This window comes from Bombina bombina, chromosome 1 (genome assembly GCF_027579735.1).
Source record: "Bombina bombina isolate aBomBom1 chromosome 1, aBomBom1.pri, whole genome shotgun sequence".
Lineage (NCBI taxonomy): Eukaryota > Metazoa > Chordata > Amphibia > Anura > Bombinatoridae > Bombina > Bombina bombina.
In genome coordinates, this window is record NC_069499.1 from 1,571,099,934 (window position 1) to 1,571,118,247 (window position 18,314).

The following is an 18,314-nucleotide window of genomic DNA, read 5'->3' on the forward strand; positions in this document are numbered from 1 at the left end:
CGAGGCACAGTGGTGCGTCTTCAAAAGATATGAACATTGTAATAGGTAGTATGAGCTTTACTATGTGCTCAACGAGCCTATACAGGTTTTCTGTAACAGTGTTTATTCCTGACATGTAGGGTTACTCAATCTACAGTTCTCAAAAAGTATTTAAATATTTTCAAGGATATATATATATATATTATGCAACAGAAGTCACTTAAATGTCAAATGATTCAAAGCTGTACCACCTTACAGTAATTGCATTACTTCTGAGTTGAACAGTAGGGTATTTGCTCTTATGTAAAATTAAAAGTTAACAGCTTAGATTTACTATATTAAAAATACAGGCCCCACAGTAGGAATTAAATTCCACCTTTATTTTTGATGATAGATTCAATCCTCCTTGGTATGGAGGATACCAATGTTGCACAAAAGTATGGAGAGATGTTCTGCCATTTTTCAGAGAAAATTTTGTTTCAGCTGCTCTTTGCTGGAGGGTTATGTTGCTCTACTCTCTCTTTAAAATACCCCAAAGGTGTTGCATAGGATTTTAGTCAGACAACATACTTGGCCAGGTCATAGTTTTCACTTCTTTCTTCAATAGAAACTTGTGATTTTGGTTGTGTGGTTTGGATTGTTATCATGCTGGAATATTCCACTTCTGCCAAGCTTCTGGATATTGGGAGTGATCTTGTTAGCCAGTATTTTCTTATATCCACAGGCAAACATGGTGTCATCTATAAATTTCATCTTCCCAACACCTTTTGCACTCATGCAGCCACCATATCATCACACTCCCACCTCCGTGCTTTACTGTTGGGACTATGCATTAACTGTAGTAGTCCTAATCAGGTTCACACAAAATATGCTGGACATCATCTGAGCCAAACAAATTTATCTTTAACCATAACCTGATCTGACCATAGATGTTCTCCCAATATTCTTCAGGCTTCTTTTCATCTTCGTTAGTAGAGTTTAATCTTGCAGTTTTGTGCCAAAGAGCTAGCAAGTTTTTTTTTTCTAGAGGTTGACGTTATACAATGTCCTTCCCACTGCCTAAGCTGTCACAGAAATTCAGATTTCCATTGATAACCTCTGAACCAAGTCTGAAGCACTTGCCAGTCAGTTTTTCAGTGCTAGATTGTGCAAGTAGTGCAATGTCAATGGCGTCATTTTAGGATGATACCCACTACTGCTCTGATTAGTGGTACTATGGCTCGTTCAATACCTCCTGATTACTGATTTTTACTTGGTCACCGATCTTCTTGTACCTGTATTTTTCAGCTCCTCTGGCAATTATTTTCCATTTGGAGCCATGATGCAAACACGCAGATAGACCAGCCCATAGGTCCAAAACTGAGAATGTTCTGGTGTTCACGGGTCATTTTATAACCATGTTAATGCAAATAGGCTCATTGTAAATCACAGGTTTGCCCAATTTTGTTTCAATGATCACAGATTTGCTCACTTGTTTGTCAGTGATCACAGATGTATTCACTTTTATAGCATTAAGTTCCACTGTGGGGCCTGTATTTTTAGTAAAGTAAATCTAGTTTTTAATTTTATATAAAAGCAAATACCCTACTGTTCCACTTAGAAGTAATGCAATTACTCTAAAGTGATACAATTTTGAATCATTTGACATTAAAGTAATATTGAACAGGAGTGTACTCAATTTTGTTGTACAGTATACTGTGTGTATATATATATATATATATATATATATATTTATTTGAGAATGTTACTTTACAATTCCAGTGATTCCAGTGTCTAATTGTTTTCTAAGGACTAGATTACAACCGATGTGTTAATAATAGCACGAGTCATGATAAACAAGGATCTTTGACAAAGCCAATAGGCAAAATGTACTTCTGACGTCACGCCATTTCGTCACCCGGAGGGGGTGGACTCTTTAAATAAGGACACTCCTGTAAACCGAGCTGTTACATTGTTGTGGAACTGTGGTATATGTAAAAGCTTTAACAGTAGACGGTATGGGTCTTGAAGAGTAAACCTGACCCCAGAGTGATTGTGTATTTAAACACAGATGTGGCAATAAATTGAAAACATTTTTCTTACCTAATCGTTATTGAGCGCAATACTAGCTAAACTAGCTCTATTTCATGTGAGCAGCAGACCACTTTACTGAATACCTGTGTAATTATACTGCTGCACCATGGAACCTTTTTTTCGTTATCTTTTGAGTTTTCAAAGGGCAAGAAGACTTTATTCATTTGTAAACAAATATTTACAGAGGACTCTCCAAATTGTTTGCAGACAGGTTAACTTGTCAATATATTTGTGCACAATGTAGTATTGTCACATTTTATTTTAGTAGATATATCTGATTAAAAATATAAATACCATTTTCTTCTATTTGAAGAACATAGGAATGTAAAGTATTCCTAACGCACCTTGGGCTTTAGCACAGTTGGTCTAGCGCAGTGTCCGGTTAGCGTGCGAGCAATAGCTAATAAGAATTTTTCAGCCCACCCCACTTCTTTGGGGAGAAGGATGTAGCTTGGTCACGATACCAACAGTTAGCTCACCTTAGCCTTTTTGCTCTTGCACTAATTATTTTCTTTCAACCTGTAATAGGCACCCTACTCTGGATGTGCTAATTGTTTTACTTTGAGCGCAAAAAAATAGTTTTTAAAGAGTTAACCTACAGTGTTTTTATTCCATTTATTTACCTTGATTGGCCTATAGCTCCTGTATTTGTTTTAAAGGGACATTGTACACTAGATTTTTTTGCAAATATGTTTTGTAGATGATCCAGTTATATAGCCCATCTGGGAGTATTTTTGTAACAATGTATAGTTTTTCTTATTTTAAATAAAGGTTTTAGATGTATACTGATGTCTAAACTAAATACTGAATTTTTAGATCAGTATCTGTGCATATTCTTCTTTATAGTACAACCTTAATTCCAAAAAAGTTGGGACAGTATGAAAAAGGCAAAAAAATAATAATAAAAAAAAATATTTAAAAATTAATTTCACCCTGTACTATATTGAAAACACATTATTAACACATTATTTAATGTTTTACTTTGTGAATTTAATGCATTTTTGAAAATATACACTCAAATCTGATGACTGCAACACATGCCAAAAAAAGTTTGGACAGGGCAATTTAGAACTAATAGCGATGTGAAAAGTTGAAATATAGAAGGTGATGTGATATGGATTTCGATGGGGTGTAGCGCCAAAGACGAGCACCTATAGCTCTGAACAGTAGGCTAACTAGCTAGCTTGGAAAATGTACTAAGAAAATAAATGTGTTCAGAGCGCCTCAAATGGGCTAGGTGTTGTACAATGTGTAGAGTGTGTGTTTAGAAATATTTTAATTGTAAATCTAGTACTTTACACAAGAATAAAACATGCCACAGTGGGTACAGTGGTAATAAATGACAATAAAAACAATAAGATGTGGATCCACTCTTGTACAAATTAAATATTGAATATATCTATATAAACACTGAATATAAAATGATACAGAGGCAATAATAATGGTAGCCCCAATAAAAATATGAGAAAGTTAAAATTCCAAACAATGTCTGAAAGAAATCAATCCAATGTGTGGATTAAAAAAAAATGCAGTAAATCAAATGAATGGATTGCTGATATCGACTAGGAGGAGGATACCGTAAGAGATATTATGTACCAGTGTTGGTGGTGATAATGTGTATAAAAAGGGAGTGAAAAATTATCCTTAGTGATTGCAAATATAAAGAAAACAGACAGTGTCAACTTGCTTATTCAAAAGTGAAAAAAATGATGTGAAAAAAATGTTGCTCAAAAAATGAAAAAAGAGAACAAAGTCAGTGATCAAAAAAAAAAGGAAAAAAAGAGAACAAAGTCAGTGATTGTAATCCAAGAAACAAAATCCTAAAAAAGGCTAAATGTGAAGATCCAAATAAAAATCAAAAGTTAATAATGTGTAGAAAAGGAAACCTTATTTTCCTAGTGGTGAGAGTCCGTCTGAGGTTCCTGATGGTGAGAATAAAGTCAACGGTCTTTTAGGTCAAACCCAATTAATGGGCTAGTGTTTCTGTTCCTGATGGTGAGAACCTTTAGTGGTTGGGAGAAACTCCAATCCAAAAAAAATATTTTTTTTCTTTTTAAATCATAAATTAAACCTAAAAGCAAATAAAAACAACAATAGTGTAGATGGTACTAAAAACTTATATAAAATCAGAATAGTGCTTACCTGCTGTGGTCAACGCATTTCGGCCTCCTCTAGGCCTTTCTCAAGACACCATCATTTTTTGAGCACCATTTTTTCATTTTTTCCTTTGTAATTTTTTTCAATTTTCACATCATTTTTTTCACTTTTGAATAAGCAAGTTGACACTGTCTGTTTTCTTTATATTTGCAATCACTAAGGATAATTTTTCACTCCCTTTTTATACACATTATCACCACCAACACTGGTACATAATATCTCTTACGGTATCCTCCTCTTAGTCGATATCAGCAATCCATTCATTTGATTTACTGCATTTTTTTTAATCCACACATTGGATTGATTTCTTTCAGACATTGTTTGGAATTTTAACTTTCTCATATTTTTATTGGGGCTACCATTATTATTGCCTCTGTATCATTTTATATTCAGTGTTTTTATATAGATATATTCAATATTTAATTTGTACACGAGTGGAACAACATCTTATTGTTTTTATTGTCATTTATTACCACTGTACCCACCGTGGCATGTTTTATTCTTGTGTAAAGTACTAGATTTACAATTAAAATATTTCTAAATACACACTCTACACATTGTACAACACCTAGCCCATTTGAGGCGCTCTGAACACATTTATTTTCATAGAAGGTGATGTGAAACAGATCAGGCAATCGTGTAATCATAGTATATAGGGAGCCTCCAAAAAAGGCCTAGTCCTTCAAGAGCAAGGATGGGTTGAGGCTGCCAACAGATGCGTCAGCGAATAGTCCAACACTTTGAGAACAACATTCCCCAAAGACAAATCGGTAGGAGGATTTTGGGCATTTCACCTTCTACAGTGCACAATATAATTTAAAGATTCAAGGAACCCGGTCAAATCTCTGTGCGTAAAGGGCAAGGCCGAAAACCACTTCTGAATATGCCTGATCTCCAATCCCTCAGACGTCACTGTCTCAAAACCTGTCATGATTCTTTAATGGATATCTTGACCTGGGCTTGGTAATACTTTGGTTAACCTTTGTCAGTCATCACCATTTGCTGCTGCATCCATAGATGCAAGTAAAGGCTTTACTATGCAAAGCAGAAGCCATACATCAACACTGTCCAGAAGTGCCTCTGACTTCTCTGGGCTCAGTCTCATCTGAGATGGACAGTCGTCTTTTCCATGGTTGTGCTTGCGGGTGCTAGCATGGTCTGCCTGCAGTCCTGACCTGTTTCCGATTGAGAATGTGTGGCGCATTATGAAACGCAAAATAAGGCAGCGAAGGCCCCGTAGAGTTGCGCAGCTGAAGACATGCAGAATGGATTAAGGGGGGAAAATTCCGCTTGCTAAGCTTAACCAACAGATGTCTTTAGTGCCCAAACGCTAAATAAGTGTTATTAAAAGAAAAGGTGATGTTACACAGTGGTAAACAGTTGACTGTCACAACTTTTTTGGAGTGTGTTGCAGTCATCAGATTTGAAATGAGTGTATATTTTCAAAAATACATTAAATTGACAAAGAAAACATCAAATAATGTGTTTTCAATGTAGTACAGGGTGAACTGAATTTTCAAATTACTCTTTTTGTTTGTTTTTTTGCATTTTCCATACTGTCCCAACTTTTTCTGAATTAGTATTGTAGTATCTATCACATGCAGTTATATAAAAATTGGTGTATACTGTCCCTTTAAGTTGTTTTTATAAAATAAAGAAATCAGGAAATTGATTCCAGGTATCCAATGGGTTTCTGTATTGAGCACTGTACTCGGAGCCATAGTGGCTGTTTAATATGTGAGTATTACTCATGCTCTCAGAGGAAAGAAACACCTTAATTACAGTGCTAGACAACGTATACTTTCCAAATGAGTTTTAAGAGGAGAAAGAATTATAGTAGTTATAGGATCAGTTATGGAATGAGTTACGGGAGCAGACAGGGAGTTTTTTATAACAGCACTTCAAAGAGGAGAAATAGAAGCAGTTAGAGTAGGAGATATAAGGGAAATTAGTAATTAGTGAGCATGTTCTTGGAGGACTAATAGGAAGGGCTATAGAAACAGTTACTGGAATTAGAGGAACAGCTAAGGAAGGTGCTCAAAAAGCAGTTAGGGCAAGAGTTATTGGATCAGTTTAAAGGAGGAGTTATTATAGGAGCAGTGAGGGGGAAGGGTAATATGAGCAAATAGGGGAAGAATTCTAGGAAGGGGAGGAGTTCCAGAAGCAGTAAGGGGCTTGGTTATAAGAGCAGGTAAGGAAGGCGTTACAGGAGTAGTAAAGGGAGGAGTTATAGGAGCAGATAAGGGAGGAGTTATAGGAGCAGATAAGGGAGGAGTTATAGGAGCAGATAAGGGAGGAGTTATAGGAGCAGATAAGCGAGGAGTTATAGGAGCAGATAAGCGAGGAGTTATAGGAGCAGATAAGCGAGGAGTTATAGGAGGAGTTATAGGAGCAGATAAGGGAGGAGTTATAGGAGCAGATAAGCGAGGAGTTATAGGAGGAGTTATAGGAGCAGATAAGGGAGGAGTTATAAGAGCAGATAAGGGAGGAGTTATAGGAGCAGATAAGGGAGGAGTTATATTAGCAGATAAGGGAGGAGTTATAGGAGCAGATAAAAGGATCATTTATATGAGTAGTTGAGGAACAGTAAGAAGAGGAGTTATAGGAGCAATAGGGGAGATATTCTAATAGCAGTCAGCACAAGAATTCAAGATAAGTCAGGAATTATAGGAGCATTATCTATAGCAGCATTTAGGAGAGGATGAATAGGAGCAGTTACGGGTTATTGGAGGGCAATAGACATACCGTAATCTCTCAAATTCCACATCATCAACAAGGAAGTCCCTGGTCTCCACCAGCTTGTGAATGCGCTGCAGAAGCTCCTCCTCTTGCTGTTGATGCGCATGTGTTTTGTCTTTTTCTATATAAAACAGGAAGAGACGTCACACCTAAGATGTCAGAGCACTGGCCGATCTGATGCTCTTCAGGAGTCCTTTATATCATACAGACTGGCGCATCTTTCTTTCCATGTAATACTACTTCTGCTTATTAAGCATCACCCATATCCATCTAATTTCTTGTTTCATCACTTCTCTCTGCCTCTCTTCTCAGTCTCTTCCCTTTATCCCTCACTGTCTCTCTCCCTCCCCCCTTTGATCTTATCACGTTTTCCCCTCTGTTGCCCTTTTCCACAACTTGTTTACATGTTGTTATTAAATGATTATTAACCCCTTAGCAAGGTCATCACACCTTGTACCTGAGAAGATCTTGCCGACAGTGGCAACAGCAAGCTATTTCTATAACCCTAGAAGCCCTTGCAACAACCAACATATATGGTATGGTTGCTGCAGCAAAGGGGTAAAGTAATTTTTATATTTACATAGTATACGTTCCATTAATTAAAGTGATGGTAAATGCAAGCATATAACAAACGCTAGGATTTACCATCACTAAAAATAAACATGAGTTTCTCTCATCGTTTTGTAAATAACAGCGTTACACTCACCCTACCTGTGCATATCGCTAACACAGCGCCTCCGGCGGTCCACGTCACAGTGCTCTACTCCAATGAGGTGACATTTCCACCTATAGACCAATAGTCGTGCGTGTCAGCTGACAACCTCACACGGCTAGAGGTCTAAACGTCACCTCAATGACGTGGGCGGCCGGAGGCGCTGTTTTAGCGATAAGCTTTCCTAACTGCCAGGGTAAGTGTAACGCTGTTTTTTTACAAAACAATGAGAGAAGCTCATGTTTATTTTTAGCGATGGTAAACTCTAGCGTTTGTAGTACGCTTAGGTTTACCATCATTTTAAAGGGATTTAAAACCTGAACATTTTCTTTTGTGATTTAGACAGAAAATACAATTTAAAAAAGATTCCAATTTACTTCTATTATCAAATTTGCTTTGTTCACATAATATTCTTGTGCTCTTGCATATGGACAGGCTCATCTTCCTTACACCTCACTCTTTTGCTGCACCTCTCTGCCAATCCCTTTACTGGCTTCCTCTTGCCTCCAGGATTAAACAAAATATTCTCACTCTGACATACAAAGCCCTCAACTGCACTGCTCCCCCCTATATCTCAGACCTTGTCTCCAGATACTCTCCCTCCCGTCCCCTTCTCTCTGCTCATGACCTCCTACTCTCCTCCTCTCTTGCTACCTCCTTACACTCCCGCTTACAGGACTTCTCCAGACTGGCTCCCATCTTGTGGAACTCTCTGCCTCGCTCCACAAGACTCTCCCCTAGTTTTGAAAGCTTCAAGCACTCCCTAAAGACTCTACTGTTCAGGGATGCTTACAACCTAAATTAACCTTTCCTACCTCCATTGCTTTTACCTTAAACCCCTTAGAATGTAGCCTATGAGCCCAGCTGCTTGCAGATCGCCTCCATAAGAGCCGGCTACAACAGTGCAACTCTCGCAGGGCTTTCTACCCATTTGAGCCCTATGTTATCTTGTATACCGCCTATGTTTATAGCACTGCAGAATCTGTTGGCGCTCTACAAATAACCAATAATAATAATATTCTTGCAACACTTCTGACATATACTGCTCCAGATACGTGCACACTCCTGAGCTTATGCCGTGCTTTTAACAATAAATACCATGAGAATGAAGAAAATTTGATAATAGTAAAGTAAAGTAAATTAGAAAGTTGTTTAAAATGACATTCTCCATCTCAGTCATGGAAGAAAAGAAAATTAGTTTCATATCTCTTTAAAGTGAAGATGCAAGTTTGTGCCCTTGAGGCTCTTCTTTGTGTGAACCTGCAGCCAGAAGATACGAAGCAACCTCCTTACCTCTCCACCCCCTTCAGTGGCGCTTAAACCTACCTGGACTAATCTGTCCAGGTAACTGAGAACCCCTGCTCTGATTGGTTCATCAAATTACACAAGAGCTGGATGCAGGCTGCTTAAGGAAATGCTTGTGTATTAATCACTACAGATAGCAAATTTCACCTCACTAGCTACAAGTGAGGGAGGACAGGTTCCCTGGTTGGGAACACTGTCTGTCTGCCCATTAGTTATTAATCCCTATATGTATACAAAAAACATGTTTTAAAAGCATTTAAAACTGTTATTTTGTTAGCAAAATGTACATTGTTTTGCAGTCCACAGACATACCCCTTGAAAAGCTTCAAGTATGCTTATTGCAACTCCTTGTTGTACTGATGCAGCGATATCTGTATAATATGTTCCCGCATTAGGTTCCAATTCCTTATCTTTTTATGTTTATCTCCCCTCTTTCTTTAATGTGTTTCATTCGTCCATAAACAGCAACCCTGAATTACCTGGCACAGACACCAGCTTCTGCAGGTCCTTCTTGAGTCGCGTTATTTCTTGGCATAGCTGGAAATCATCCATCCTGGGCAAACAGAACAATAAATTAGACAGTGTGCCAGGTATCCCTTTAACATCATGTTGTATAGTGCACGTGCTGTGTTCATAGGATTATAGTTATGGAGATCTACAGACAGGGCAATGCCTCTCGTGTACACCGGGTATTGTGTGCAGGGGCTAAAACTTTACCAAAAAACGCTGGATATAGCAGCTTTAATACAATATATATATTATTTAACACACAGACTATAGGTGACATATGCCTACCCTATAAATAATATAATGCCCAATCAAAGCCCAGAACACCAACTGCAAGGCTTTATATACCACATAGCTCCAAAACTTAAAGGGACATGAAACCCAAAATGTTTCATTCTTGAATCAAATAGAACATACAATTTTTAAAAAAAATCTTGCATCTAATTTACTTCATTTGCTTAGTATCCTTTTTGAAAAGCATACCTAGGTAGGCTCAGGAGCAGCAGTTACTTCTGTGAGCTAGCTGCTTATTGGTGGCTGCACATAAATGCCTCCTGGCATTGGCTCACCCGATGTGTTCAGCTAGCTCCCAGTATTGCATTGCTGTTTCTTCCTCAAACAATAACAAGAGAAGAAACTAAATGTTTTATAAGAGGTAAATTGGAAAATTGTTTAAAATGTTATGATCTTCCTAAATTATGACAGAAAAATGTTGTGTTTCATGACCCTTTAAAGGACAAATATTCAAAAATATCAAAGGTATTGCAACCGTTAGGAACCACATAAGTCGCTTTCAGGCATCACTAAAACTGAACTAGCGGCTACTAGAAATACTGACGGTGTGCCGAAGAAAATAAGCACTTACTGAGAAATACAGCCAGTATGGATGATGAGAGCTGGCCCTGGCTGGGTATTTTTGCTGGACAGTGATCTATATTTTAAAATAATACTTTATAATATTTTTGGAATTTGATTTTAATACATTAGATATGTTGTACTGAAAACAGAAAGAGCGCAACCACGACTCAAGGTAAAAGATATAATATCTTTACTGTGAGCATATAATACGTTGCACTTCCAAGAAAGTGTAAATAAAAACGCCTTTAGACAACACACAATCAGCTGATTCCGGTATCTGGCTAGCTGCTCTCGCTTCCAGCACTATAATCCTATGTCTCTCTGTGCAAAGTCCGTAAGCGGAAGTATTATTATTATTATTATCAGTTATTTGTAGAGCGCCAACAGATTCCGCAGCGCTATTAACAAATGCGGAGTACAAAAAAACAATTATAGGGATCAAGTGGGTAGAGGGCCCTGCCAAGAGTCGCACTGTTGTAGTCAGCTCTTGAGAAGGTGATCTACAAACAGCTGGACTCTTAGGCTTACATGCTAAGAGGGTTCAGGGGATAGCAATGGAGGAGAGGAACTGGTATAAAGAAAGGCTAGCGTAGGTTGTATGCATCCCTGAACAGTAGAGTCTTTAGGGAGCACTTGAAGCTTTTAAAACTAGAAGAGAGTCTTGTGGTGCGAGGCAGAGAGTTCCACAAGATGGGAGCCAGTCTGGAGAAGTCCTGTAAACGGGAGTATGATGAGGTGACAAGAGAGGAGGAGAGTAGGAGGTCGTGAGCAGATTATCTGTAGACAAGGTCTGAGATATAGGGGGGAACAGTGCAGTTGAGGGCTTTGTATGTCAGAGTGAGAATGTTGTGTTTGATCCTAGAGGCAAGAGGAAGCCAGTGAAGAGATTGGCAGAGAGGTGCAGCAGATGAAAAGCGACTTGTCTGGCAGAGGCATTCATTGAGGATTGTAAAGGAGCTAGGCGGTAGGTGGTGAGACCAGAGAGGACAGAGTTGCAGTAATCGAGGCGGGAGAGGATGAGAGAGTGGATTAAAATCTTAGTTGTGTCTTGTGTAAGGAAGTGTCTAATTTTTTAGATGTTTTTAAGGTGGAAGCGGCAGGCTTTAGCCAAAGACTGAATGTGAGGAGTGAAAGAAAGATCTGAGTCAAACGTGATCCCGAGACATCGGGCATGCGGGGTAGGGGTAATGATGGAGTTGTTGACAGTTATAGAGAGATTGGGGGTGGAGAGTTTTGAAGGGGGGAAAATAAGGAGCTCAGTTTTGGAGAGATTTAGCTTGAGGTAGTGAGAGGACATCTAGTAGGAGATGTGAGAAAGACATTTAGTGACAAAAGTTGGTAAGGAAGGAGAAAGGTCTGGTGCAGAGAAGTAGATTTGGGTTTCATCGGCATACAAATGATATTGTAAACCATGGGACTTTATTAAGGAACCTAGTCATGACGTTTAGATTGAAAAGAGAAGGGGACCGAGGACAGAGCCTTGCAGTACTCCGACAGAAAGTGGTGACGGGGCAGAAGAGGCCCCAGAGAAGGTTACACTAAAGGTACGGTTTGACAGGTAGGAAGAGAGCCACAAGAGGGCTGTGTCACATATGCCGAAGGATTGGAGGGTTTGGAGCAAGAGAGGGTGGTCAACAGTGTCAAAGGCTGCGGACAGATCAAGGAGAAAAAGCAGAGAGAAGTGGCCTTTTGATTTTGCTGTAAGTAGGTCGTTGGTAACCTTAACAATTGCTGTTTCTGTGGAGTGATGGGGACGAAATCCAGATTGCAATGGGTCAAGGAGGGAGTTTATTGTAAGGAAATGGGATAGGCGTGCATAAGCTAGTTTTTCGAGAAGCTTTGATGCAAGAGGGAGGAGGGAAATAGGGCGGTAGTTGGATGGGGAGGTAGGATCAAGGGAGGGTTTTTTGAGGATAGGTGTGACCAGTGCATCAGCGATGAGGGAAATATACCTGTGCTGAAGGAGAGGTTGAAAGTGTGTGTGAGTATAGGGGTAAGGGTGGCAGAGAGGGAGGGGAGTAGCTGGGAGGGGATAGGGTTAAGGGGACAGGTAGTGAGGTGAGAGCGCAGTATAAGTACCGAAACTTCTTCCTCAGTAACAGGGGAGAATGAGCTAAGTTTAAGGTTATGTGGGTTGTGGTTGATTGAGAGCATTTGAGGGGGTGAGAGAATGGAATTATGTTGAGAGCTGATTTCATTTCTGATGGAGTTGATTTTGTTATTGAAGTGGTTGTCAAAGTCTTGAGCTGACAGAGAAGTTGTATTAGGAGGTGGGGGAGGGCGGAGAAGAGTATTGAAAGTGGAGAACAAACGTTTTGGGTTTGAAGAAAGATTAAAGATAAGAGTAGAGAAGTAGTGTTGCTTATGGAAATTAAGGGCAGAGTAGTAGGAGTTCAAGATAAATTTGTAATGTTGAAAATCAGCTGAACTCCTAGATTTTCTCCAGTGCCGCTCAGCAGTACAGGAACATCTGCATAGGTATCGTGTCAGAGGAGTATGCCAGGGCTGAGGATGAGTGTTTGATTTCCAAGCTATGGTAAGAGGGGCGAGATTGTCAAGGACGGATGTAAGGGTGGAATTATAGTGGCAGATAGATTGGTCAGGGCATGAAAAGGAGGAGAAGGATGAGAGGAGAGGTTTGAGGGAATTAGAAAGCTGTTGTTGATCTAGTGACGTAATGCTTCTGTGAAGTTTGGTGTGAGGAGCAGGAGGGAGAGTTGTAGGGAGGGATGATATGTTGCAAGTAAGGAGATGGTGGTCAGAAAGAGGAAAGGGGTAGTTTGTGAAGTTTGAGAGGGTGCTTCGATAGCTAAAGATCAGGTCAAGGGAGTGACCATCTTTGTGAGTGGGAGAATCAGTCCATTGTGACAAACCAAAAAGAGGAAGTGAGTTGCAGAAGGAAGTTGTTTTGCAGAGGAGGTAGTGGGATTGTCAAGAGGGATGTTGAAGTCACCAAGAATGAGGGAAGGGGTGTCTGAGGAAAGGAAATAAGGAAGCCATGCAGCCAAGTGATCTAGAAATTGAGTTGAGGAGCCAGGAGGACGGTATATGACTGTGACACGTATAGAAAGAGGCGAGAATAAGCTAAACATGTGGGTTTCGAATGAGGAAAATGTGAGGGAAGAGATGGGATGTATTTGTTGAAAGGTGCAACGAGAGGAAAGTAAAATACCTACACCACCTCCTTGTCTATTACCAGACCTAGGAGTGTGGCTGAAGTGGAGACCCCCATGTGACAGAGCAGCAGTGGATGCTGTGTCTAGGGGAGAGAGCCAGCTTTCTGTAAGGGCCAGAAGGTTGAGGGAGTGGGAGATAAAGAGGTCATGTATAGAAGTGAGTTTGTTGCAAACAGAGCGAGAGTTCCAAAGTGCACAAGTGAAAGGGGAAGTGGCTTTTGATGCAAGAGGAATGTGAGTAAGGTTGTCAGAGTTTAGTTTTTTGAGTCTGTGGGAAGGTATACATGAATGTGCACGGCTAGGCAGTTGTTGGGGACCAGGATTAGGGGAGATGTCACCAGCAGTTAGTAGAAGCAAGAGGGAGAGTGACATAAGATGAGATACAGATTTGCAGTAGTGAGACTGCTTTTGAGACAAGGTGTAGGGGGGAGAGAGAGTGTTTAGGAATAGGTAGAGTTCATGAGTACAAAAGTAATGTGAGTTTAAGAGAGATGGGCTAATGAACAATGCAGGTGGAGAGGGAGAAGGAGTAATTGAATAATGTAGTTTGTTATAGAGACAAAAGGCAGCAAAAAGGAATAAGAAGATATTAGGCATTTTTACAAAAGAGGGAACCAGTTAAACACATAAGACACAGTATTACAGTAGCAATTGCATTTGAAAACAGTAAGGTATATCAAACATAATATTTCAAAAGTACCTGCCTTTTTCTTGCTCCTTGCCCAATCCTTGTCTAATTCTATTGCTAGTGCCTCACTTATAAAATGTTCACTTAATTCTTGTATAATTCTATTGCTAGTGCCTCACTTATAAAATGTTCACTTAATTCTTGTACAGTATAATTCTATTGCTAGTGAATCACTTATAAAATGTTCACTTAATTCTTGTATAATTCTATTGCTAGTGCCTCACTTATAAAATGTTCACTTAATTCTTGTATAATTCTATTGCTAGTGAATCACTTATAAAATGTTCACTTTGAAAATGTGAACATATGTTATAGCAATGCACATCACTGTGCAATGCACATCTCAGACTGGTGTGAAATATATGCAGGGAGGGCAGTCAGCTGAGTCCTCTAAATTTAGTTGATTGCTAATCAAAGACAATTGGAAAGGCCAATTGGAAAGTTAGATTCTGGTCTGGTCAGGGTGAGATGTTAAGTAAACAGACAATACAATTTGGGGAGGTTAATACTATGGAATAAGACAGCTATACATTTTAGAATAATAAGTATTGATAAGGATTGAACATCACATGGCAGTTAAATGAACATTAGAAATAACACGTTGGATAACAGTACAACAGATGTAGGACTAAATTAACAAACTAAAATAATTTGCTCTATGTAAATATTCATGTACCAGAAGAGAGTTACAGGAGAGTAAAAAACACCAGAGAGCAGTGAATAGTTGCAGATTGACAGGGTCTCTATTCACGTACCAGAAGAGAGTTACAGGAGAGTAAAAAACACCAGAGAGCAGTGAATAGTTGCAGATTGACAGGGTCTCTATTCACGTACCAGAAGAGAGTTACAGGAGAGTAAAAAAAAACACCAGAGAGCAGTGAATAGTTTGCACATTGACAGGGTCTCTATTCATGTACCAGAAGAGAGTTACAGGAGAGTAAAAAACACCAGAGAGCAGTGAATAGTTGCAGATTGACAGGGTCTCTATTCACGTACCAGAAGAGAGTTACAGGAGAGTAAAAAACACAAGAGAGCAGTGAATAGTTGCAGATTGACAGGGTCTCTATTCACGTACCAGAAGAGAGTTACAGGAGAGTAAAAAACACCAGAGAGCAGTGAATAGTTGCAGATTGACAGGGTCTCTATTCACGTACCAGAAGAGAGTTACAGGAGAGTAAAAAACACCAGAGAGCAGTGAATAGTTGCAGATTGACAGGGTCTCTATTCACGTACCAGAAGAGAGTTACAGGAGAGTAAAAAAAAAACACCAGAGAGCAGTGAATAGTTTGCACATTGACAGGGTCTCTATTCATGTACCAGAAGAGAGTTACAGGAGAGTAAAAAACACCAGAGAGCAGTGAATAGTTGCAGATTGACAGGGTCTCTATTCACGTACCAGAAGAGAGTTACAGGAGAGTAAAAAACACAAGAGAGCAGTGAATAGTTGCAGATTGACAGGGTCTCTATTCACGTACCAGAAGAGAGTTACAGGAGAGTAAAAAACACCAGAGAGCAGTGAATAGTTGCAGATTGACAGGGTCTCTATTCACGTACCAGAAGAGAGTTACAGGAGAGTAAAAAACACCAGAGAGCAGTGAATAGTTGCAGATTGACAGGGTCTCTTTTCACGTACCAGAAGAGAGTTACAGGAGAGTAAAAAACACCAGAGAGCAGTGAATAGTTGCAGATTGACAGGGTCTCTATTCACGTACCAGAAGAGAGTTACAGGAGAGTAAAAAACACCAGAGAGCAGTGAATAGTTGCAGATTGACAGGGTCTCTATTCACGTACCAGAAGAGAGTTACAGGAGAGTAAAAAAAAACACCAGAGAGCAGTGAATAGTTTGCACATTGACAGGGTCTCTATTCATGTACCAGAAGAGAGTTACAGGAGAGTAAAAAACACCAGAGAGCAGTGAATAGTTGCAGATTGACAGGGTCTCTATTCACGTACCAGAAGAGAGTTACAGGAGAGTAAAAAACACAAGAGAGCAGTGAATAGTTGCAGATTGACAGGGTCTCTATTCACGTACCAGAAGAGAGTTACAGGAGAGTAAAAAACACCAGAGAGCAGTGAATAGTTGCAGATTGACAGGGTCTCTATTCACGTACCAGAAGAGAGTTACAGGAGAGTAAAAAACACAAGAGAGCAGTGAATAGTTGCAGATTGACAGGGTCTCTATTCACGTACCAGAAGAGAGTTACAGGAGAGTAAAAAACACCAGAGAGCAGTGAATAGTTGCAGATTGACAGGGTCTCTATTCACGTACCAGAAGAGAGTTACAGGAGAGTAAAAAAAAAACACCAGAGAGCAGTGAATAGTTTGCACATTGACAGGGTCTCTATTCATGTACCAGAAGAGAGTTACAGGAGAGTAAAAAACACCAGAGAGCAGTGAATAGTTGCAGATTGACAGGGTCTCTATTCACGTACCAGAAGAGAGTTACAGGAGAGTAAAAAACACAAGAGAGCAGTGAATAGTTGCAGATTGACAGGGTCTCTATTCACGTACCAGAAGAGAGTTACAGGAGAGTAAAAAACACCAGAGAGCAGTGAATAGTTGCAGATTGACAGGGTCTCTATTCACGTACCAGAAGAGAGTTACAGGAGAGTAAAAAACACCAGAGAGCAGTGAATAGTTGCAGATTGACAGGGTCTCTTTTCACGTACCAGAAGAGAGTTACAGGAGAGTAAAAAACACCAGAGAGCAGTGAATAGTTGCAGATTGACAGGTAAGTCTCTTTTTCCTGAAGTGGCAATACTATCTGTAGACCGTCCTTGTCTACGCATTTCGTCCAACTTCTGTAGACTTTGTCAAGACACTGGACGCTGATTTCCTCCGATAGCAGGTTTCCTCTCTTAAGTACAGCTTGACTCCACCTTCTTGCCATGACCTGCACCAATCTACTTCCAGGATCTTCACATGCCCCCTAGCCATGTGTTTCAGGCATGTGTGTTGTTTACACATAATCCAAACAGATGAAGAGAATTCAATCTTTGCTAACAATCCATTAACTACATAAAAATGATAGTAAAACTAAGAGACAAACTTTAATATTAAAACATACATAAAACAATATTCATTTTCAAAGAATTCATTCAAAACACGAAACTAATTCATACACAAATAGATTATATATAAATTCTAAATTCATTAGTATATTGGTATAAATATAATCACATAATAAAATAGCATTATAGATCCATTAATACATTAAAACAATTAATATACCCCTCTATTTAACCCACAAGTCTTGTGCAATAAAAACAATTGATATACATATAAGTTTGATAATAAATCACTGTCAAATCTATACTCTAATCCAACTTGCTTATATCAGTAAGGAAAATATCTATGTTCTATCGTGTGGAATAATTTTTCTACACTATCTGTCTATGTCTCAAGCCTATTCTTTCCATCACAAAATGAATGCTTGAAGGTCTAAATCTATATTAAGTCCTTTCGGGGCAATACTATCTAATTCTTGTATTCACTTTGTTTCTTTTTGTCTTAAGGTAATTAACCTTTGATGTGGATTTATTCCTGGTGGCACTACTTCAAGTATCCTGATACATAAACTGCTAGGGTTCTGTTTATGATGTATTTTAAAGTGTTTAGATACACTGTGCGTTTTTAACCCTATTTCTATATTATTGATGTGCTCATAGCACCTTATTTTTATTTTCCTCTTTGTCCTACCTATGTTGATACTTCTACAGCCACAGGTAAGACCATAGACTACAAATGTGGATTGACAGGTACCTCTAGATGTTATAGGTACATTTTTTGTGCAATTCCAATTCATAATTGAATCTCGATTCCACAAATGAGAACACATGCAGCAATTCTTGTGGCCACATTTGTACGTCCCTCGTTTCCCCGTGACCCATTGATCTAAGGTGCAAGACCTATTATTCTTCCCTGTGAGGGATCCTTTGAGTTTCAATGGAGCTAATACATTTTTAAGATTCTGATTCTTTTTAAAAACTATTTGGGGCCTTTCCTCAATAACTTCCCTCAGAATAGGATCAGCTCTCAGGATACTCCAATGTTTATGTAAACGCTTTTTGATGAATCCTGCCCCTTCACTGTAAGTAGTGAGGAATCTAATTGTATTATC

General features: G+C 39.1%; 1 protein-coding gene across 1 annotated transcript in view; it reads right to left on the reverse strand.

The window, feature by feature from the left end:
- LOC128656159 (bMERB domain-containing protein 1-like) overlaps nt 1-18,314 on the reverse strand; it is a 113,151-nt gene that overhangs the window by 4,933 nt on the left and 89,904 nt on the right. The window contains exons 3-4 of the mRNA XM_053709900.1: nt 9,445-9,518; nt 6,955-7,069 (exon numbers count right to left, since the gene is read on the reverse strand). Coding sequence (XP_053565875.1) covers nt 6,955-7,069; nt 9,445-9,518 — 189 coding nt within the window. The remainder of the gene's footprint in view (nt 1-6,954; nt 7,070-9,444; nt 9,519-18,314) is intronic.